The sequence below is a fragment of the Chanodichthys erythropterus genome, chromosome 5 (assembly GCF_024489055.1).
Source record: "Chanodichthys erythropterus isolate Z2021 chromosome 5, ASM2448905v1, whole genome shotgun sequence".
In the NCBI taxonomy this organism is placed as follows: domain Eukaryota; kingdom Metazoa; phylum Chordata; class Actinopteri; order Cypriniformes; family Xenocyprididae; genus Chanodichthys; species Chanodichthys erythropterus.
The window spans coordinates 11872881-11896170 of record NC_090225.1 but is presented as its reverse complement, the minus strand read 5'-3'; the positions used below and the strand labels follow the sequence as shown (position 1 = coordinate 11896170).

Sequence of the window (23290 nt, the reverse complement as noted above, 5' to 3'; positions counted from 1 at the left end):
ACATTACACACTGTTGGAGAGATTTATAAAGAATGAAGTTGTGTTTATGCATTATACAGACTGCAAGTGTTTAACCCTTTGAGCGGTACGGTCCCACATATGGGATTTTTATTTCAGTGCCCCTGAGCGTACGGTACCACATATGGGATTTCGAACGTTCAGCGACGTCACATAACTGCCAGATTCAAACTGTGCTTTCGCGCCCTGGCTGTGAGACAGACGCGCGCGCTCTTGTCATATATCACAGCTATGCAGTGTTTTCAGCCACATAATTTTTATTTTAAGGTTTCAGACATTTAAATATGCATAAGCACCATTAAAACAATACATTAAGCGTTTATAATTTACACATTGATGTCCGACATCAGTGGAAGCAGCAATAACAAATATAATTTGGCGACATTTATTCATATCAGACACACATAATGGGCCTAAGTAACTATAAAGTTTACTCTATTATTCTTCCAGTTCAACAGCCACTTACTTGCTTATATTTCGGGAGAAACTGATGAATTAACCTGCTGTAAATCCGACTGACAGGACTCTGTGAACTGCGGGGCAAACTAAGATGGCGGCACCCATCTCGCATTATAGATCAAGATAAAGATCATTTATAAAGGTTTTAAAACGACAAAACACACTCACTTACACATATTTGAGAATCGGAATATCAGATAGTTGATGACATGGTAAGCAATTTTGCGAATATTTTAAATAAAAAAGGAAAAACTAAATAATAGCGATCCATCTGTCATACAGTGTTATTGTTGCTGCGCTCAGCGCTCGTGACACGCAAGACGCGTTGCTATGGAAACATTAAATGCGAACGTTCTAAAATAACGGTCGCCTTAAAAAAACTCACTCTGGGGGGACAGTTAGAATATTTTAAACTCACGATCGAAAGGGTTAAAAATAAAAATAACGACGGCTCTTGTCTCCGTGAATACAATAATAAACGATGGTAACCAACAGTAAACCAACAGTAGCCTACATTAGCAACATGCTTACGAAACATTTAGAAAGACAATTCACAAATATCACTAAAAATATCATGATATCATGAATCATGTCAGTTATTATTGCTCCATCTGCCATTTTTCGCTGTTGTTCTTGCTTGCTTACCTAGTCTGATGATTCGGCTGTGCACAGATCCAGACGTTAATACTGGCTGCCCTTGTCAAATGCCTTTCATAATGTTGGGAACATGGGCAGGCATATGCAAATTTTGGGGGCGTACATATTAATGATCCCGACTGTTACGTAACAGTCGGTATTATGTTGAGATTCGTCTGTTCTTCGGAGGTCTTTTAAACAAATGAGATTTATATAAGAAGGAGGAAACAATGGAGTTTGAAACTCACTGTATGTCATTTCCATGTACTGAACTCTTGTTATTTAACTATGCCAATATAAATCCATTTTTTAATTCTAGGGAACCTTTAAACTAAAACTAAAACTATTAAAAATCATTTTCAGTATTTGAAATAAAATATCAGATGAAAATATGAAACCTAAAAAATGTAACCAAAAATTAGAAATGTTGCTTTGGCAACATATTTTTAAGTTAACTTAAACTCAAGGACTAAAATTACTACAACTAAAACGTAAAAAAAAAAAAAAAAAAAAATTAAAGCTATATAGAAATATTAAAAATAAAAATAAAAATGAGAAAAGCACAAAACAAAATTACTGAAATAAAAACTACAATTTAAAATTTTTTAAATAAAAATGAAAGCTAATTCCAAATATTAACAAATACTATTATAGTATAGGCTATAAATATGAATAAAATAATACTGTGCAAACAAACAGATAAAGAAACCAAAAAATATAGGCTATAAACAAACATAACACTTAAATTGTAGCCTATATCCATCTAAAGTGTTTAGCTATATAAAAATCAATTTCCATTTTATTATTAATATAATTATTGAACTTACACTAAATGTTTTTGATAACTTTTATAAGAGGGAAAACTCAACTGATATTGTTTTAGTTCAGATTATTTTAAGCACGTCTACATCCCAAGGACAACTATTTATTCATTTTTAGGGACTTTTCTTATTCATAAGACATTGATACCAAGTTTATTTTCTTGAAGAAATCAAACAACACAGCTAGTTTCGTCAAGAAAGTGATCTAATGAACAACTACCTCTGGGTAAATTAGGCTATTTGAAGAATGAAGCGTGTGGGGTTCTGAATCCCCCCTATGAATAAAATGGTCTCGCTCGTTGCTCTCTGGCCTGTCACGTGGTGCGGATGTCCTTCGCTCTTCTCTCTGCAGGCTAAACATGGCTGCGCTCTTAAGATCAGCCCGGTTCCTCAAATATTCATCGGCTTCATTGCTTCAAGGCATAGGAAACAGCAGACATGCACCGGTAGCTGGTCGTCTTTACAGCGGAGCGGTCGCAACTCCACATATAGGGTTTTGTGTGCGTCAGACAGTCCCGGGAAGGTTAAATGTTAACAGGTATAACGCAACATGACTGTGCCATGCGTGTTTAGATCTTGCAGTTGTCATTGAGAGGTGAACACTCCTCTAACTGTACTGAATGGTTATAACGCATTTATGATGCGGGTTATTTAACTAAATATTTACAAACCCGTCTAAATTTAGCCGTTTGGTCATATAATGATGTTGTTTTAGAGAAATATGGCTTCCTTGCATAAGCTCATAACCTGCAGTGTGTCCATGAATATCACTGCAGAATATATGAATGTAGCATTACACTTTTTTTCAGCTTCTTTATAATACTTAGAATTTATCAATCAGTTATTATTATTTTTTTTAAACAGTCTTATTTGGAATCAGTATTTCATAAAGGATTGGTCTAATTACATAGTCATTAATCATATTAACATTTAATGTATATGTCCATGTAACAATAGTAACATGCTAACGTTAACTAACGTTATTTTAGGCTGATACTAGTGTTACTGTGAACTGTATGTTAGCATGGGCCAAAAGTCAAGGGTCAACATGTCAAGGTCATTTTAAGCCATCTGAGAATACTACACATTTTATTGGCCAACATTTAATTTGTCATTTTCTTGCATGACAGTTACTTAATTTAGGGCCACAATGACCTAAATAGCTAAACTGTAACCCTCATCATATATGTTAGTTAACTTCAATCTACATAAAGTTTTGTACTTAATCATAAGTCGTTTTTCTTAAATCCACATAAAGTTAAATAAGTTCCAGGGGTAAAAATATTATTTATTTTGCTTTTTTAGTGAGTATGTTTTTCTACTGGTACCATGGCTCAGCATTGACATATTTGTTCTCCTACTGTAAATTGTGTTCCGGAGACATTTTTAACTAAGGACACCTTAATTTTACCTTAATTAAATGTCATCTTTCATGTCCAATACTTGCATAAAAAAGCCAGTATCAACAAAATCCATCTTTGCATCTGAAGTGGAATTTAGGTGAATTGTTTAATGTGGCTCAGAGGTGGCATGAATGTATTTACACTGCAATTACAATTGCATAAATAATACTATGCATTTTTTTTCAATATTGAAAATGAATGATTTAAAAAAAATAAATAAAAATTATATATATATGTAATTATTTATATATATATATATATATATATATATATATATATATATATATATATATATATAATTAAATATGGAACTAAAAATGTCCCTAATTCAAACAATTAATTCAAAGTGACTGATGACTGACTAGTAACTGAATGACATTCAGTAACAAAACACCGTTATGTTGTTCAGTGACCCACAACAGTTCTGCTGTGGTTTTGTTTGTTTGCTTGTTCTCAGGCTACGTCTTGATAGTGTCAGCTCGCACATCGGTAAAAGAACAATTCCGATATTATTATATACGATACTTATCCCACACCTACTTATACATGAAACAAGAGCAGGATTTCTTCAGAAATCATTGTGTAAATTTTTCATAAATTGTTCAATTTGTTTATTTCATTGTTAATTTTTTTGTAGTAAGCACCTTAAAATATTAATTTCTTGTCATGATGCTATGGATGTGCACTTATTTCAGACACTTCTTCTGCATTTTGTTCTCATACAGATTGGCCTTGCCTTGTGTGAGTTGTCGTCAGTATGGTGTTGTCCCAGAGCAGAGGGACCCGGTGAAGGATGAGCCTAGTGTGGCAGTTCGCTCCAAGCAGGCTCAGCAGTTTGACTGGGCTCTGGCGAAATTAGACAGCTCAGTCCGAAGGACAGGCAGGGTCACCAAAACACTGCTGCTTCGCATCTTCCATGATATGTGCAGAACAGGTACTTGTCTCTTTGCTTGAGGATCTTTCCTGGATCCATTTCCATATATAATTCTCTACTTGTTCTGCATGTCATCTCTCTAAATTCACTCCAAATAGGATATCCAAGTGGAAATCAAGCCCTGTTGTTACTGAGAAGCTGTGGCTCACTGCTTCCTGAGGTTCCCCTGACTGAGCGCACAGAGCTGGCACAACGGATCTGGGATAAGCTTCAAGAACTTGGTAAGAGATAAAGACCCTTGAAAAGTTACTGTTTGTACATCCTAAACCTATGATTTGGAATTTCATATTGCTGTTCTCTGCAGGCGTCACCTATGATGTGAGCCATTACAATGCACTGCTCAAGACGTACCTGCAGAATGAGTTCAAATTCTCTCCAACCGACTTCCTTGCTAAAATGGAAGCTGCTAATGTTCAGCCAAACAGAGTGAGTATAATTTTAATTATAAGAAACAATATTTGGGGTAAATATTTATTTTAGTTAACCAGAAATGGTGAGAGGGAAACATTTAGTATTACTGCTGCTGCACATGTATTAGCCAAACAAATCAAAGTCGGCATGAAATGAAAATTCACTTTACCTGTTTTCTAAATGCATGTTATTTATCTGAATGATATGAATGAATCATCCATTGTTTGTTTTTTTTTTTTTATAAATGTTTTGACCTTTAATTTTTAATCAAATTCAATCTTCTGGTGAAACGACAGATTTCTCTTTGGTGACATATGCTGGACTTTTCCAATCATTTTAGTCCGCTTACTCCCCTTTATTACAATCAACCTCAAGCTCACATTTAGATCTGCCTCGATCCAGTCAACAACAGATGGACCAAACCAAGTCCCCGCCCTACATTGTTTTTTCTTTTTTGATAATCTGTTTAATTTAGATGGTAGTCACAATAAAAAAGAAAAGATCCTTCGCTTCTTCCATTAGGGACCTCTCGATCAAGTTTTTTGTGCCCCCGATCCTATCCGAGAATTTGATATCGAGTACCTGCTGATACAGAGTCCTATCTGATACTGGTATTTTCCTAGTGCTTTGTGCACACTTCAAGTACATTAAAGTTATTAAAATCAATCCAATGTATACAGGGATGTACAGAGAGTTCCTCAAGGGGAGGGGCTCAAATGTAAAATAGGGGCATTTATCACTAAGCAGTAATTCCAATATAAAAATTTCTTTTTTTTTTTTTTTATATGTACAATAAGCAGAATAACTGCAACAAAAAGGAAAAGTCAAGATAAGGTTAGAAAGCAAACTTGCAGTGTCATTGCCAATCTGTCAGTCAAGCAAGCCATAGCAACACATTATGGGAATGACGTCTCAGACAGTCTGACGGCAGATCAGTTAAAAAATGCTTAATCAGCCTCTGATACCATTCTTTGAGATCAGCTCGGGACATCCCTAACTACCATTACATTGCAATTTAAATACTTGTATGAAATTAACAATTATTTTAAATATTTACTAAAAATTCACTTCAAGACTTTGAAACTGACACAAGGTGCAAAAAATTAATTTTGTCAGTCACTGATGCTAGCTAGGGAATTTCATTGGATACCATGTTTATTTGTATTTGTAATATTTTGTGACTGTCTAGGTGACCTATCAGAGACTCATTGCAGCATACTGTGAGGATGGTGACATTGAAGGTGCTAGGTGAGCTTTCAGCAAATGAGTTTTTCTTAATGGTGTGAATCTTGTAAAAAAATAAATAAATAAAAAATAGTATTTACTTGGCTGTCACAATAAAAAAATGTTAAAAGAAACCATGCTTGTATCACAACTTCTTGCAGTACAATCCTGGGCTTTATGAAGAGCAAAGACCTGCCCATCACAGAGGCTGTGTTCAACTCCCTAGTGACAGGCCATGCCCGGGCAGGGTGAGTGGAGAGTGCCATTGACTTGCGTTTTCGGTTTGTTTGGCACACATGTGTTGACTGACTTGTTTGTGCAGGGACCTGGACAGTGCTGAAGGCATCCTATCAGTGATGAAAGGGGCGGGGATTGAGCCTGGCCCAGACACGTACCTGTCTCTCCTCAATGTGTATGCTGAGAAAGGCGATATTGCCAAAATTAAACAGGTCTGTAATTGAGGGAGATGAACTGGACTGATTAAAAAAATTATTAATTTATTAATTAATAATTTATTTTCAAATTATTGAAATCATGTATTGTCTGGTCATTGCTTAAAATTATGTAGCTTGTAATGCATTTTTTTATTTACATATTTTTATTATAATATAATATTGAATATGCGCTACCATTCAAAAGTTTGTGGTCTAAGATTTTTTTTAATCATTCAGATATTATTTTGATTCAGATATTATTGTTGAAAATTTGTCTTTTTTTGCACTCTGATGAATAGAAGGTTAAAAAGAACAGCTTTTATTTGAAACCAAAATCTTGTTCAACATTATAAATACTGTATAAATAAACTGTCATTATTGATCAATTTAATGTGTCCTTGCTGAATAAAATAATTTCTAAGAAAAAAGAAAAAAAAAGTGACCCCAAACTTTTGAGTGGTTGTGTGTACTTTTCACATCTTTTATTTTTTATCATTTATAAGAGCCATAACATAATCGAGATTTTCACTAAATTTGTATTGTGTTTAGCTAATAATTTAGTTATTTCATATCTTTGTATCTTATGTATCCTCTAGACTCTAGAGACGATGGAGAATACAGATATCCATCTGATGGACAGAGATTTGATGCAGGTGGTTTTCAGTCTGACTAAGGCCGGCCATCAGCAGTATGTGCCTGAGATTGTGGAGCGCATGCGTCACGAGAGGGGATATGTGCCAGGTATGTCCGCTGACAGCAGTTTCGTGTCATGGAAGAGAAGGGAATATGGAATCGGTAGCTTTGAATTTTGCCTTCAGCACTTACCATAGTGGCCCATAGTGAGCCATAATGGTCCCATATGTATTCATAGCAGAATTCTATTTTAAGTGTTATAAATATGAACCCAGCCAATTAGAGAAATGGGATGCATACAATATTGATGCATTGAGATGGTTATGGGATTTTGGGAGAGTTATTAATGATTGATTATATTTTTGATTTTGATACTGATGCACTCGTTTGTTTCAATTTCCTCAGACGCTATGAACCTCTGCTTGAGTCTGATTACCCACGGACATGAAGAGACAGCGTTTTCTGTGCTGAAGAGCTTCACCGGCCTCTTGGTAGAGTCACAGACCAATGACTCCCCAGACTTGGGAAACTTCTTTCTTCGCCACTGTGTCAATATGGACAAAGTAAGGGGCCCGAATCTAAACATTTTTATGAGTGAAGTGTTACCTAACTGTATGTTGAACATTTGTTAGAAATTTAGACTTGTTGTTGTGTTGTTAATTTGTTTGTCTGTGCCTTGCAGTCTGTGGACAAAGTGGCTGGGTTTTGCAAAGATCTTAAAGATTCAGGTCTGCACTCGTCGCCACTGCAGTTCACCCTTCAGTGTGCCCTGGAAGCCAAGAAGACAAGTGAGTACAATGAAGTAGATTTAAAAGACTACTTAATCCTTGGTTATTGTCTTTTAATACTCCAGGCTTTTAATTCAAGCTTGATCTATTCAAGCTTATTTGTCTGTTTTTGTTTTAACATACTTGGTAACACTTTACAATAAGGTCTTGAGTTTTTTTTTTTTTTTTTAATTAGGCTTATATTAGTTTTTGTGGTATTAAAACTGGTGACAAGTATTATGAAATTTCAATAATAATCAAAAATGTTGGTATTATAACCTTATTTATAAGGGATAGTTCACCCCAAAATGAAAATTATCCCATGATTTACTCACCCTCAAGCCATCTTAGGTGTATATTAGGGCTGCACGATTAATCGCATGCTATTCTCACGCGCATTTCCTCAGTAAAGCCGGTTCCCTGATTACCGCTAAATCGCCATCACCTGCTTTCAAATGAAGCGGCATTTAATAGACAGAGCCGTAGATCACTGAAAAGCCACGCAATATCGCGTTCATATCGCAGATGAATCGCCTGCGATAATGAACGCGATATTGCGTGGCTTGTCTGTGAACTACGGCTCTGTCTATTAAAAGGCGCTCCGTTTAAAAACAGGTGATGGCGATTTAGCGGTAATCAGGGAACCGGCTTTACTGAGGAAATGCGCGTGAGGATAGCATGCGATTAATCGTGCAGCCCTAGTGTATATGATTATCTTCTTTTAGACAAACACAATCAGAGATTAATTTAAAAATATCCTTAGTCCTCCAAGGTTTATAATGGTTGTGAATGGCTGCCCAGATTTTGAAGACAAAAAAATGCATCCATCCATGAAAAAATGAATCTATACGACTACATGGGGTTAATAAAGGCCTGAAATGAATCGATGCATTGGTGTAAGACAAATATCCTTAGTTAAAACTCTATAAAGTAAAATAACGAGCTTTCGTGCGACAGCCGTACGCATTCAATGTCAAAAAAGCAACACTTCAAAATCTGGGCAGCCATTCACAACCATTATAAACCTTGGAGGACTAAGGATATTTTTAAATATTTCTCTGATTGTGTTTGTCTGAAAGAAGATGGTCAGTCATGTACACCTAGGATGGCTTGAGGGTGAGTAAATCATGGGATAATTTTCATTTTTGGTTGAACTATCCCTTTTAAAGCAAAAATAACTATTGACCCATCCGTATATTTAATAATGGCACAGCTCAATTTATGTGAATATACTGTTCTTCATTATTTTAAGGTATGGCTGTTGAGCTCATGAGGAGGATGAAGGAGGAAGGCTTGCCTCTCAGACCTCACTACTTCTGGCCACTGTTTACTCACCACCAGAGAGACAAGAACATTCCTGGTGAGTCCTGAGCTTCCAGCCTCATTCTTAAATGGTCATTATTGTGCATGTTGCAACCAATTTTACTTCCATAATCTGACTAATGTGTTTCTGATTAATATCAACAAGGACAAAAATTTCCACGCAGGATTTGGTTTTATCCATTGCGATTGAATTGCATTGTGAAAAGTCTGAGTTAAAGTAGGCCGGGTTATTTGTATACATTTTTGTATAATTGGTGTACAAAATAATTGTTGTCTTTGACAGCTCAATAAAAAGTCTGTTAATTTAGTAATTCGGTTAAATATTTTTTTTTCTCCATACTTCCATCTGTTCCACAGTTACAAACAAATGTTCTTAATAGGGATGTGCAACACGACCATGACAGCGACAATTGATCATGTAAACAATGATTGAAATGTATTTTTTCTTTTTTCTCCTGATTGGTTATAGCAGCACTTAGGGCAGTGCCCTGAGCTCTGATTGTTTAGCTTTCCACAGCATGCGGCAAAAAATGTGAGAAAAGAGAGAATGGCCTCGAACTCACGTAGTGATGTCTAGTTTCACTTTGACAAGATGTATGAAAATACGGTTCAATGCATGCTATGCAGCGCCAAGCTTTTATCTTGTGCTGCAAATATCCTTTAAAATCTATATAATTAATTTAGCAATTATCATCAGTGATTTTCATACTGTAAAATAACATTTTGGAAATTGAATCAGAAAGTGCAAATTGAATCCAAAATATTGCTGAAATATTAGTGACACTTTTTAAAGCACAATCAAAGTTACACTTTTGGTCAAACTCAAATTTGCATTCACAAAACTTTTGCAGATTAAAGCTGTAATAGCTACATCTGATTAATCTACTATAGGATGCGTTGGGTCGGGATATCAACATTTATTAAGATGCTGGATGCATATCAGTGTTTAGTTTCATGCTCAAATGCAATGCCCGATATTGAGTTATTTAAGACGGTCATATTGCTTTTAGATATTTCTTTTAAAAAAAAAATTAAAATACTGATGTTATAATAATAATAATAAAGTTTGAGACTCACTGTATGTCATTTCCATGTACTGAACTCTTATTTGACTATGCCAAGATAAATAAAATTTTTCATTCGAGGGCACCTTTAAAATAAAGCACAGATCTGCCATAAACATGGCATTATAATGAGAACTTTATAGAAATCTACTGTAAATTCTGTCCTTACCCGTTATTCAGCGAGCTGTCGTGAAAGCGCATCACGGCGCTCTCTCTATCTCTTTCTCGCTATAGCGCATAACTTAAAGTTCACTGGCATTTGCATCCTTTTGTGCAGATACAAGTTGTAATGTTACGTCTATATTATGTATCTAAGTTATCTGATTAATATGTCATGTGTCATAGAACGGGCTTCAGTTTATTGGCGTCACTCACCTCGGGCAGCTATTCCTTTTAGATGCTTCCTTATTAATAACATTGCTGCATCATAATCAATCTAACACGGTTCTAATCATAATCATAATTTTCATGTTTTCATAAACAGGTTTTCATGTCATATTTTTATTTTTAACATTCATTTTCCTAACAGTCTTCAGATTTTTCATTATCTCCATGATGGCCACGCTCCCCTCCCCCCCAGTACTCGATTAACCGTTTTTGAAGCCTATCGATGATCGAAATGAAAAATTGCTAAAAATGCCCATCACTAGTTCTTACCTAAAGAGCATGTCCAGATAAATATTGCTGCAACTGCAACAGCGAGTATAAAAACATTTTTTTTTTTTAAAACTAATAACCTTCATGAAACATGCAGGATCTCTCTCACCTTTATGTTCCTGTACAGTTTTTTTTTTTTTTTGCTCAGTGTTGAAGTCTGCACTATGTGAAGGTTACATGACAGAATTTGTAGTGACTGGTTCTCATGTAAATGCGAGCGCTCTGAGGGAATTCACTTTCAATTACGTGCGCCACTGTGCACGGCCATGAAATATTTAGCGCCATGTCACATTCTGTCCACAGGTGTCACCAGCGGGCAGACGCCCACCCCCTTTTCCACCCACCGGTTTTCCGTCCACCCATTCATGAGTGTGGAGATGGGGAAAAGTTTGCATTTTGATGAGGTGTGGATTTGGGCAGACGAGTTTGAAAAAGCATATGCTAGCTTTGTCTTGGCAGCCGTGAGCGAGCTGTGCTTGTCAGTTTCAAGATGCAATGCAGCTCATTGGTTGTGACATGGCGCGAGAATAATGCCTCAGCCCCTCATGTAGCACACAACAGGCTCTTTTACATCTGCATCTTAAATGCTTTTTGCACTAGTGACATTTTGGAAAATCTCTTTCTTTTTTTTCTTTTTTTTTTGTTATTCACTTGCATTGGATGCTGGGTTCTTTTAAAGGGTCATGAAACCCTGAAACATTTGAGATGTTAACAGATATATACAGGTTGCACATCAATGAAAACAACAATAGCACTCATTGTTTATTATTAAGGAAAAAGCGCTTTTTTTATTTTTATTTTTATTTTTTTTTTGTTTATTGGAGCCATTTCGTTCTTCCGGTTTAAAAAGCAAAGTTGAACCAACATCATGAAAAGTGAGGTATGTTAATTCGGAGTGGTGATTGGCTGCCGTGGCTGGAGAGTATGCATCTATGCTTTTCTCCGCATTATTCATGAGAATAAACCCTTTTAATTAAATCACTGAAAAAAAACAAAAAATAATTTTATTGCTTTTCTAAAATCCATTTCATTTAAAATCTGGTTGAGTGAATTGTAAACAGCCTTGGGCTTTAAATCATGTTGCTGGTTTTAGATAAAACAAATCCAAGAACCAGTATGGCATTAGTCCTGTCCTTATGAAAAGATAGCTTGTGCTTATTTTTCTCCCACATAATAGGAAAGAATCTTGCTCATTTGTCTTTAGTACTTTTCTGGACCAAAGTTGTGGTTAAATTGTTGTTTATGGAGGACTCGGACAACTCAAAAGACAACATTTATTTGAAATTGAAATCTTTTGTAACTTTATAAATGTTGCTGAATTAGTGAAAAATCTTACTGACCTCAAACTTTTGAGCAGTAATGTACATGTGCTTTCTGTTTCAACAGACCCAAGCAGACTCCCAGTTTTGCTTGTAGCAAGATATACTATTTTGCTTTTTAAAATTTTATTGCTTTTCTAAAATCCATTTAATTTTAAAATTGAGCTTGTTTGGAGATTCAGCTTCTGTTGACAGTTTGAACCCTGACCTCTCCTTTTAGTTCCCCTTTAGTAAGAGAGCGCAGACTCGGTTACTTCTTACACTTACAGTTCAATCATCAAACCCAGTGATGTAGCAAACAGAAATCTGGAGGTCGCCCGAGAATTCATCGAACCAGATTTGTTCCATAAAAGCCTTCTCACACACTTTCTGAATTGAGAGAAGTCTTGAATCGGCAAGAGATGTGACTGGCTATCCATTTTCCATCCCCATTCACATGCAACCTATCGGCCTGCGCTGTCTGAGGCAACTTTTATGGCTGACAAATGGATTGTTGGATTATTTAACAGCAAAACAGGTGTGCTCCTCTCATAAAAATGAAAGAATGAATAGACAGATGGCTCTCAGGGTCCATTGAGAAGAGTGTGTCTGGTTGACTGTTTGTTTGCTTGAAAGCAAAGAGCTACTGAATTGCAAGAAAGGATGAATGGAGAAAAAAAAATGCACAGATGAGAATGAAATGGAGAGATGGGATAGATGGGTGGATGGATGGAGCCTCCAGGTGCTTTACCTGGCTAATGCTCTTGCGCACCGGTGGTCGTCCGCTCCTGGCGCCAGATGCAGGTTTTAATGGCAGATAAAAGCAGCTCTTATCTTTTATTCAGGTGTGTAGGTGTCCCCTGAGCATTGCGATACAGAGTGCTAAGGACCAAGGTGAAGAGTAAACAGAACAGAAATCGCTGGTTCACGTGTTCCCACACACACAAACGTTTGCCCGAGTAGGTCGAGAGACTATTCCATATGCATGTGGTGCTTTAGGCAGGAGTGAAGGGCCCTGCTGGAGAGCCGGGTACAGGCCTGAATCCTCTGCATTAAGGGGGTGTTCCTCCAGGCCATGCCATAGGAAGACAAATGTGATGAAATTCTAATTATCCAAGTATTTTATTTCTTTTCTTTTTTTTTTTCTTTTCTTTTTTTTTTTTATTACTTTCTGTTTAAAATCTGGTTGAGTGAATTGTAAACAGCCTTGGGCTTTAAATCATGTTGCTGGTTTTAGAAAAAACAAATCCAAGAACCAGTATGGCATTAGTCCTGTCCTTATGAAAAGATAGCTTGTGCTTATTTTTCTCCCACATAATAGGAAAGAATCTTGCTCATTTCCTTAGAAATCATATTTCAAATATTTAACCCTTTACATACACCCAGTGCCGTCGCTTGAATTTGTTGTATTTGGGACATGTTTATGGTTGGACTGAACAAACAATAATCTTGGTCCACAAGACCATAATGGGACTTTTTTCATCCATACTTTCTGACCTGAGAAGTATGACCCACATGAATTGCTCTGAGGAAGAAATGCTGAATCTGACAAAACATGCAAAAACCATCATCCCAAATTTTTAAAGAGAATCGTTCATTAATCAATGTGAATGTCAATTATATTTATATAGCACCATTAAACAAAACCTGGGTTGACCAATGTTCTGCACAATAGAATAATACACAATTAAAAGAATAGACAAAACAATACAAATTATTAAAATTATAATTTTTTTGATAATAATACCAAAAATATTATTAATATTGTTGTATAATCATATTGAATGGGGGTAAAACAGGCTTTACTTCTTTTTGTACTTGGCTTATTATATGCCTGAAAAGACCATAGGATGTCCTATTTGTCACTTTTTAGGTATTATTGAGAATTAAGGGGCCATATTTGGCTCCATAGACATGCAGTCATCCATCCTTTAGTCACGCATGGCCATAACTGACTGACGGCAGAAGGTCTGGACTCCATAGCAGCTTTCGTTGGCCAAGGATTGCCCTAGAGGACGTCTGACTGACATTTAAAGCAACCAATTACAGTGCATTTTGATCAGCTTCATATTTAGGGGCATGAAAATGTGAAGTTGATGTCCTTACAATAGCAGGCTGGCGTGTAAAACTTTTGGATGTATTTTAAAGAGTTTATGCCCTGAAATTCACATACTTTGAAAATCCAGCATTTAGTTGATATTGATCAGCTGTAAACACAACGGCTTTCTTTTTCCATGAGGGGGTTTGGCCTCTGGTCTGTGGGCGTGACGTCTGAAGCTGAGACTATCCATGCTTGAACTTACTTTGGTGCAGAAGCAACTCCTTTATGTCCTTGAATTACATTTTAAGGTGCACATGTTTGAATAAATCCCTTTTTGTTTCCTTTCAGGTATTATGGAAGCTCTGAGAGGCATGCAAGATCTAGACGTCCCGGCAGACGTTGATACTTTTAGTAACTATATCCTGCCGTCTTTCCCATCAGTGAACAGTGCCCGCACTTCTTTTAAGGTAATTATACTGGATATGCGTATGGTTTGTTGTGACTGTTCTGAAACACTCTAACTTGGGTTGATAATTGCAGGAGGCCGGTATTGACATGGACACAGATAGCATGATTGCGGCAGAATTACGAACCGAAGCAGCACGTGGAAACTTCGCAGGACTGCTCTCTCTGAGTAAGCATTAGCTTCTATGAAAATTGACCTCTCCTTTTCTCTCAACCACTCTCTGTACATTTTCCTCACATCTATACATGCACACACACACACACATATGTTCTCTCACAGACACAACTCTGTAGAGATTTTATTTTAGATGTACTATGTATGATAGCTTTCATCACTTGGAGACTAATTGCTGCCCATCAGGACTTGGATACATAGACACTCAAACATGCACACTCTCTACCAAGCAGCTGCGTCCCCATTAGGCCTTTTAAGTCAGAAGTGTTCAGTTAAAGTTCCAAGAGGTTCAGTCTCTATATTTCCTTCCCAGCAGAGGTTTGGACATTTCTTTCTTGGAGTAGTTATTCATTTATATGTGGACAGATATGTGGAGCGCTGTAGTACTTGCCCATCTGTGTCAGAAATGATGACGCCTCTAAATAATTTTTCCAATTAGAACATTGTTTATTATGAAATGTTCTTAACATGCTGAAATAATAATTCTAAATGTTGACAAAAACGTTCTTATGTAAAAGCGCCACATCACTAATTTCTCACAAGGTTGGTGTAGTTGAATGGCTGGAGTCATGTTTTAATGAAAGTATCAATCTCTTTGCCATTCACCACCATGTCTGCACTAATCTTGTAAAATATCTGCATCATCTGAATGAAGATCTCTTTTTATCAGTAATGTGGCGCTTTACATCTTTAGTGGAGGAGAGAAGCAATTCACACAGAAAGGGCTTAAAAGAAGTGCATTTGATAAAAATATTAAAGGATATAGCGCCAAAAGTTCATTACTGAGTGCTTTTGGTGTGTACAGCTCTATTGTTTTGATATGCTGCTCACGCAATGTACAAATGGTGCAGCTGTTGTCTCGCAGTCCGGATGGAACCAAATCGGGGTCCGGAACCAATATATAATATTACAATATATATAGGTCATTGACGAATAAGGTTTTTAAAAGTGTCAAATATAATGGAGATATAATAAATTTTGATGTTTTTAAGTGTTAACAATAAAATTGTTTGTTTTTTTTATAATCAGTTCACACTGCTTTTGCCATTTATTACAAGATAAAGTCATTCAGTTTAACAAAAATTTCAGTTTTACCAAATTACACCTTTGGTTATACCGAATAACAGTGTTTTCAAACAATGCTAACAGGCTGATATCTAGCAAGCTAGCTAGCAAAAGGACAATCAATCATTTTATATTTATATTTAAGTTTTTATAATAATACAACATTTTCCACGTTTTATAGCGGTTGTACTGAATGACCTGATGTTTCGGGACATGCGTCTGAGCAAGTGAAAACACAATTTTTTTTAAGTAGTTAAAAGAGAGTTAGTTACTTTGCTTCATGACCATGTGGTCCTTTGTAGGTGTCTGAATGATGTCAAACCTGTCACATGATATTGACCACATGACTTGTTCCAAAATGGTCCCTTTATATTGGTTACTCCAAATGACATCAATGAAATTCAGGACATTCTTTCTCATAACAAAGCAACGACTTCTACATATAATTTTAATACCATCAACTATGTTGATATTTGATGTTATAAAATCATGCCTGAATAAAAAATGTTTTTTTTAATTATTTTTTTTTTTTTATTATTATTATGAAGGCCTTTGGACAAAAAAAATGACCTGTCACGTCATTGACCCATATACACACACATACACTGATATTAGGGCTGCACGATATATATCGTTTTCGCATCGAAATCCAGATGTGCGCAATAACGGTAGTCACATCGCAGGATGTGCAATGTATAGTATAGGGATCATTAATCTGTTTAACCTCGGTTCAAAGCGCAGGTTGATTCTCTGATTAATTGCAAAGTTTGACCATCATACATTGAAAGTTTATCATTTCAACGTGTTTTAGGTCATGTCAGTTTAAACATTCAAACGATTTTTAAACCATTTGAGCGCACAGAGATGCGAAACGGAACTCAGTTCTGCACATGCGGCTGTTTTATGCACACACACACACACACACACAAATGCATGTGAACACCGCATGCTGTTCTCTTCCGCGTCTATTTGTGCCTAAACAGACACATACATGCAAAAAAATTGTTAAAATGCACTTAAAAGATTGCCTATCTTTGTAAACACAAATGATTATGGCTTAGGTGAATGAAACGACTGAAAAAGAAAACCGTATGTATAACAGTATTTTAGATCCGTGTCGTGCATTCGCTCTTAAAATGACAGAAGCCCATTCTGCTTTCTGTGTCATAAATGTTAAACAACAAAAGACAAAGAGAAAAATCACTTTTGTAGTTTTAACACAGATTAGTTATATTTAATTTATACATGCAGACTATGCCGTGTTGTTTTACAATTTCTGTAGGGTCCAAATCCATAATGAATCATCATGCATTGCAGTTTAAAATATAGCTTTACTTACAATGTTTAAAAACATAATTATAAATGAGGTGAAATGTTTCTGTTTTCATGACGTTCACTCATATTCTCACTCTTGCAGTGTCTTCACCTGCTCTGCCAGCCATTGACCTCAGTGCTTTCAGATCCAGTCTGATCTCTGGATTCAGAGGGTAAGTAACAAAAAAAAAAAAACCCAGCGTGTGTGTGTGTGCCCCGAAGTAAAATGTTCTGCCTTCTGGCTAGACAGACATTCATTCGTCATCTCATGCATATGGACGCAGTCGTCTCTAGCCCAATTACAGCATGGGAAGAATGCAAATAGAGTTTGTCCTTTTTGTTGTTTTGCTTCTGATGCCTCTCTGTCCGATGCTGAAGGACTACTAACTATCCTGACTGCCACTGATGGCGAAATGCAAGTGCTCTCATTGGCATTTTACCCGTCAACATGGCTGTCAGCGTTTGTTTTTTGGCTAATTCCCTTGGACGATCACCTCATTGCTAACACGTACTCATAAACCTGTCATGGTATTTTATTTATCACATCATTTTCTCATGGTATCACTTAGTGCACTCACTCAGCTTAGATCTAAAATCAATCCCATCATGCACAATAGTTAAGGACCAGCTCAGTTTTTAACTCAGATTTGAACACAGAGGCCGTAGGGCAGCAGATGCTGCTGTCCTCTGTATTTAGCAAAGCATTTAGATGTGAAAGAGGAGCAGGGAGGTTGCCGGCAGCGATGGATGTCAGGTTTGTAATTGGGGTTGTCAGAAGGGTAGAGGGGGTTGTCGGGGCCCTTTCTCCTTAGCGACCTGCTCTTGTAATAGTCAAGGTCACTAGATAATTTAATCATTAAACAATGTTGAATCTTTTTCCTTCCTTGTCTCTATGCTTTCCTGCCGTCAACATTCCCTACCAGCACTGCATCTTGATTTAATAATGTATGTGCATTTACATATATGTGACCACTGAGGCTCTAGAAAGAGTTGGGATATACTATAAATATATTATAATGATATTAAATTATGATGAGTATAATGTTATGTATTCAAAACAAAACATATTATGATCTTGAAATGTATACTACCATTGAAAATTTGGGGTCAGTAAGATTTAATTATTATTATTATTTTTTATTTTTTTTTAATAAAGAAATGTATACTTTTATCTATCAAGGATGCATTAAATTGATCAAAAGTAACAGTGAAGACATTTAGAATGTTACAGAAAATATGACATTTAAAATGTTACAGAAAATTTCAGTTTCAAATGAATGTTCTTTTAATGCTGTTCTATTCATCCAAGAATACTGAAAAAAAAATGCATCACAGTTTCCACAAAAATATTCAGCACAACTATTTTCAACATAATGGGAAATGTTTTTTTGAGCAGCAAATCAGCATATTAGAATGATTTCTGAAGGATTGTGTGACACTGAAGACTTTAATAATGATGCTGAAAATTCAGCTTTGCCTTCACAGTAAATGAAATAAAATACAAAAGTTATTTTAAATTGTAATAATTGATCATATAAATGCAGCCTTGGTGAGCCTAAGAGACATTTCAAAAACATGAAAAATATATCACACATAATAGATTTCTTACAAAAAAAAACTTTATTTAGAGGCCAAATCTGTTTTATTCACATCATCAGTGTCATAACAGACAATAGCACACCTGATTTTATTTAAATATTTTTTTTTTACCGTATTACATCCAATAAAGTAAACTCAATGTTACATATAAAAATACATAAACATCAAAAAAAAAAAAAAAACTATTTAAAAATTACATATATTTCAATAACATAACTATATGTATACTAATATTCATAAGTATAGCAGACAGTGGAAAAAAAGTACAATTACAAAAAAGTAAATTTATTGGATGTAAAACGGTAAATCTTTTTTTTTTATATAAATAGAATCACGTGTGCTGTTCTGTTGTTACACTGACGATGTGAATCGAAAACGTTTTGTCTTTGCATTTGGTCCCTAAAAGTATTTTCTGTAAAATCTTTTTTTTATTTTTTATCTGCCACCTTTTCAGTATTTGGCATGGGCGTTCTATGGCATTTCAGCTTCTTTTTTTTTTGCCTATTTATACAGTTTCTTTATTTAAAATCTATATCATTATTTTCTAGTTATGCTTGGCTATAAATATTTTGACTCAAGTGCAGTCTCTATATAACTGTTTGCCTTATGCAGTTAAAATGGGTAACTGCTGAAACAATCATGGACAGAAGTCGTAAAGATTGATTGGTCAAAAGGTGTGGGACCCCTGCTTTATGTTCTCACTGGTCAAATAAAGCCCTGTCACACCAATTGTATACTTGACCTTGAAATCCCTGTCTGGCAGATGTTAGATTTGAAATATTCTGTTTCAAAGTTGCACTTGAAATGTTTTTATCCATGTCTGAATGTGTGTCATCTCTGATCCTCTACTGCCCCCTACAGGTTTCATGATGTGGAGATCATGGCAAAGGTAAGAGTGAAACTAATAGATTTTGAGAAAGATGATGGAAAACAAATTAATAGAACCTTTGTTGAAGTAACCTCTTCATGTGCTGTTGCAGATCACAGAGCTTCTCTATAAAGATGCCCGATTCAATCATGCTGACCCTGAAACTTCTGGTATGTTGCTTGTTTGTACTGTTTGTGTTTTTTTACACCCCTTAAAGGGACGGTTCACTCTAAAATTCTGTCATCATTTACTCACCCTCAAGTTGTTTCAAACCTGTATGAATTTCTTTCTTCTGCTGAACACAAAAGAAGATATTTTAAAGAATATGGGTAACCAAACAGATGGGCCCTATTGACTTCAATAGGATTTTTTCTATACTATGGAAGTTAATGGGATCCATCAACTGTTTTGTTATCCATATTCTTCAAAATCTTATTAATCTTATTCATGTATATTTAAATGTTAACATTTAACATTAATTAATTTAACATTTAAAAATTGTATTTACAGTAGCTTAAAGTAGAACATGGCATAATAAAATTATCTGTTTATATGCTGCATAAATGACTTTCTCTCACATTTTTTTATTTACTCATATTTTAAATAGCCATAACATTCATGATAATCCTCGCTAATAGCCAGTATAATACCAGTCCTGGTGCTGCATCGATATATAGTATAAGACCAAGAGGTTGGGAAACACTGCACTAGTAAATCTCTATGCCTATATGTCCTCTGAGCTGGTTTCACTGATAGTATCGTGTGTGTGCGTCTTTAGCGTTTCTGGCAGTGATGGAGTTTATCCTGATAGCTGTACTTTGCAATAAGTGTGTGTGTGTGAATCAGTCTGAAAAGTAGCTGTGTGCATGTTTGTGTGAGTGCTCTCTGCCTGCTGACTCTGTGCTGAGTTAACAGAGCTTCTGCGAGCGTCTGTCGTCTCGCTGCACTGGAGCAGGCCTCCGTGCTGGTGTCCGAGCAGGTGGGAGCGATGGAGACGGTCTCTCTGTCTCATCCCATCACCATGCACAACGCAAACGTGTACGCGAGGCTGTCAGCTGCCAGCCACTTGTTAAAACAGACTTCAGTCAAGTCTGGAGCAAAGCTGCCTGTGCCAGCACAATACACAGTACAGTTTAAGAGCTTATTTGCTGGATTGCAATATTTTTGTTGTTATGGTCCTACAGAAGCTCTTTTTGTGATTTTATTTGACTATTAGTTTATTTATGAAAAGCAAGAAGTGTCAAATTGGCTCCTTTCTCCTTTTGCAGAAAATGTGGCCTACTTCCTTTACAACCTGGTTGATTCAATGAACGAGGGGGAGGTGCAATCCAAAGAAGAGAAGCTTAGGGAGTACTTCAGCCTGCTCAAGAACATGGTACAGTTGCAAACACACAAACATAGTGTCATTAACAGTTTGTTCTGCCTGTTAAATCAAGTCTGTCTAGGACCCCGGGGGGAGCCATTCATAATGCCTCATAATCAGACAAAAAATATAATATGTACACTAGCATTCAAAATTTTGGGGTCAATAATTTTTTCTTTTTTTTTTCCTGGTACAGTTGCATTAAACCAATCAAAAGTGACAGCTAAGACATTTTATAACATTATGAAAGATTTGTTTAAAATAAATGCTGTTCTTTTTAACTTTGTTCATCAAAGAATTCGGAAAAAAAAAAAAAAAAAAAATCAATCATGGTTTCCACACAAATTAAGCATCACATCTGTTTTTAACACTGATAATAAGAAATGCTTCTTGAGCAAATATCAGAACGCTGAAGACTGGAGTAATGGCTGCTAAAAATGTAACTTGCCATGAATTAAATGCATTCTAAAATATATTTAAATAAAAAGCAGTTATTTGAAATTACAATAATATTTCACAATTTATGTTTTAATTAAATAAATTCAGCCTTGGTTAGCAAAAGATACTTCTTTTAAAAACTAAACCAAACATGAAATGTTTAATTCCACATCTACACTTTTGATTATTTACTATTAAATTTAGCATATAAAAGACTTTAGTGGTCAGAAGAATAACATGCATGCATACATATGGAAGCACTGAAGCAAAGCTAAAGGTCATTTTAAAATAACGTTGCTGTCCTGTGCCAATTTAGTTAATTCTTTATTTATTTTGATGAGTGTTTATTTGGTGTCAATAAGTTCTTGGCTTTTCTTAGAATATCAACATCTCACTGAATATCTTCAGAGGAATCAGGAATATTTTGGAGTCCTACCATGTTCCAGAGCTCGTCAAGGTATTTTATAATAAGTGGTGTTTTGAAGTATAATGTTTCAAATATTGCAAGGGCAAACACCACTAATATTTTCTTCAAAAACTTTACAAATCTGGTTTTGATTGTTTTATTCAGGTTTATAGTTATGGTACCGTTAATAGAACAGGTCATAATTTTTCTTTCAGGATGTCCTTGCTCTTGTGGATAAAAAGGAAAATGGATTGGCGACTGATGTGCCTCTGCTTAGAGTAAGTTTTTTTTTTTTTTTTTTAACCAACATGTGTTCAATGCATCAGGTGAGCTGTGTCAGTCAAATATCCTCATGTTTGTGTCAGGGTTTGGAGGGGAGATATTCGTTCTTGGAGAAGACCCTGGCAGAGCTGAAAGCCGAGGGCAAGCCCGCCAGTTCCACCCTCAAAAAAATGATAGCTATCCTGTGCACAGAGGAGGTGAGGGCTGTTCTCCTCATAAATACATAAGGGATTTGTTAGTGTTCTGGTCTGACTGGTTTTTATAGTCATTTATAGTGGTCAACTTATATAAAATTAACCAATTATGTGCCTTATTTTTTATGTAAGAGTGGGTTTTTTTCATTTTTAACTTCCTGTGTTAGCCAGTTATTTTAACTGTACAAAACAGTCCATATGCTGCTTGATATTGCAAATTTATTATCTTAATCATAAACACACTGGTTTGTAGCGCAAATAGCTTTACTGTTTAGTGCACTTTTTTTCTTCTTGTTATATACCTATAAACGGCTAATGAATTGGAAGTCTTGCACTTTCACAGGAAATGGCTTACTTTTGCAAAAAATGTGTATGCCGGTCTGTCACCAGACAAAACCATTTATCAGTTTGTGTATGTGTGTGTATATATATATATATATATATATATATATATATATATATATATAATATAATATAATATAATATAATATAATATAATATAATATAATATAATATAATATAATATTATATATATATATATATATATATATATATATATATATATATATATATATAAAATGTGTGTGTGTATTTTATTTATTTATTTCCCACAACTTTGTCTCTCTCGTCAGAAACTGGATCAAGCTCTGGAGCTTAAATATGAGTATGAAGCGGATATGACTCCTGCTGCATATGCCATGCTCATCAGCCTGTGCTGTCGCCATGACAATGCTGAGGAAGCCCTAAAACTAAAGATGGAATTGTAAGTTTGATGTACACATTATCATACAAACATCTTTGGTGAACTATTCCGAAAGCGGAAGCACATGCAAGGCGATCATTTGTGTTTATAAAGCATATACAGTTATTACAAATACATATATTTTTTTTTTTTCGAAAAAGGCAGATCGTTTTGCTAGATAAGACCCTTATTCATCGTCTGGTATCGTTTAAAGCTCTTTGAAGCTGCACTGAAACTGTAATTTTGACCTTCAACC

At 35.5% G+C, this 23290-nt stretch overlaps 1 protein-coding gene across 1 annotated transcript in view; it reads left to right on the top strand.

Annotated features, from left to right (window-relative positions):
• The first annotated feature begins 2260 nt into the window (after positions 1-2260).
• The window catches only part of lrpprc (leucine-rich pentatricopeptide repeat containing), a 66733-nt gene continuing 45703 nt past the window's right edge, over positions 2261-23290 (top strand). Inside the window, exons 1-21 of the mRNA XM_067386083.1 lie at positions 2261-2472; positions 4063-4271; positions 4370-4492; positions 4576-4697; positions 5872-5930; positions 6068-6154; positions 6229-6355; positions 6937-7081; positions 7379-7536; positions 7656-7761; positions 8993-9100; positions 14472-14590; positions 14664-14757; positions 17246-17315; positions 19603-19630; positions 19722-19779; positions 20878-20984; positions 21790-21867; positions 22032-22094; positions 22182-22295; positions 22925-23055. Coding sequence (XP_067242184.1) covers positions 2294-2472; positions 4063-4271; positions 4370-4492; positions 4576-4697; positions 5872-5930; positions 6068-6154; positions 6229-6355; positions 6937-7081; positions 7379-7536; positions 7656-7761; positions 8993-9100; positions 14472-14590; positions 14664-14757; positions 17246-17315; positions 19603-19630; positions 19722-19779; positions 20878-20984; positions 21790-21867; positions 22032-22094; positions 22182-22295; positions 22925-23055 — 2285 coding nt within the window. The 5' untranslated portion in view covers positions 2261-2293. The remainder of the gene's footprint in view (positions 2473-4062; positions 4272-4369; positions 4493-4575; positions 4698-5871; positions 5931-6067; positions 6155-6228; positions 6356-6936; positions 7082-7378; positions 7537-7655; positions 7762-8992; positions 9101-14471; positions 14591-14663; positions 14758-17245; positions 17316-19602; positions 19631-19721; positions 19780-20877; positions 20985-21789; positions 21868-22031; positions 22095-22181; positions 22296-22924; positions 23056-23290) is intronic.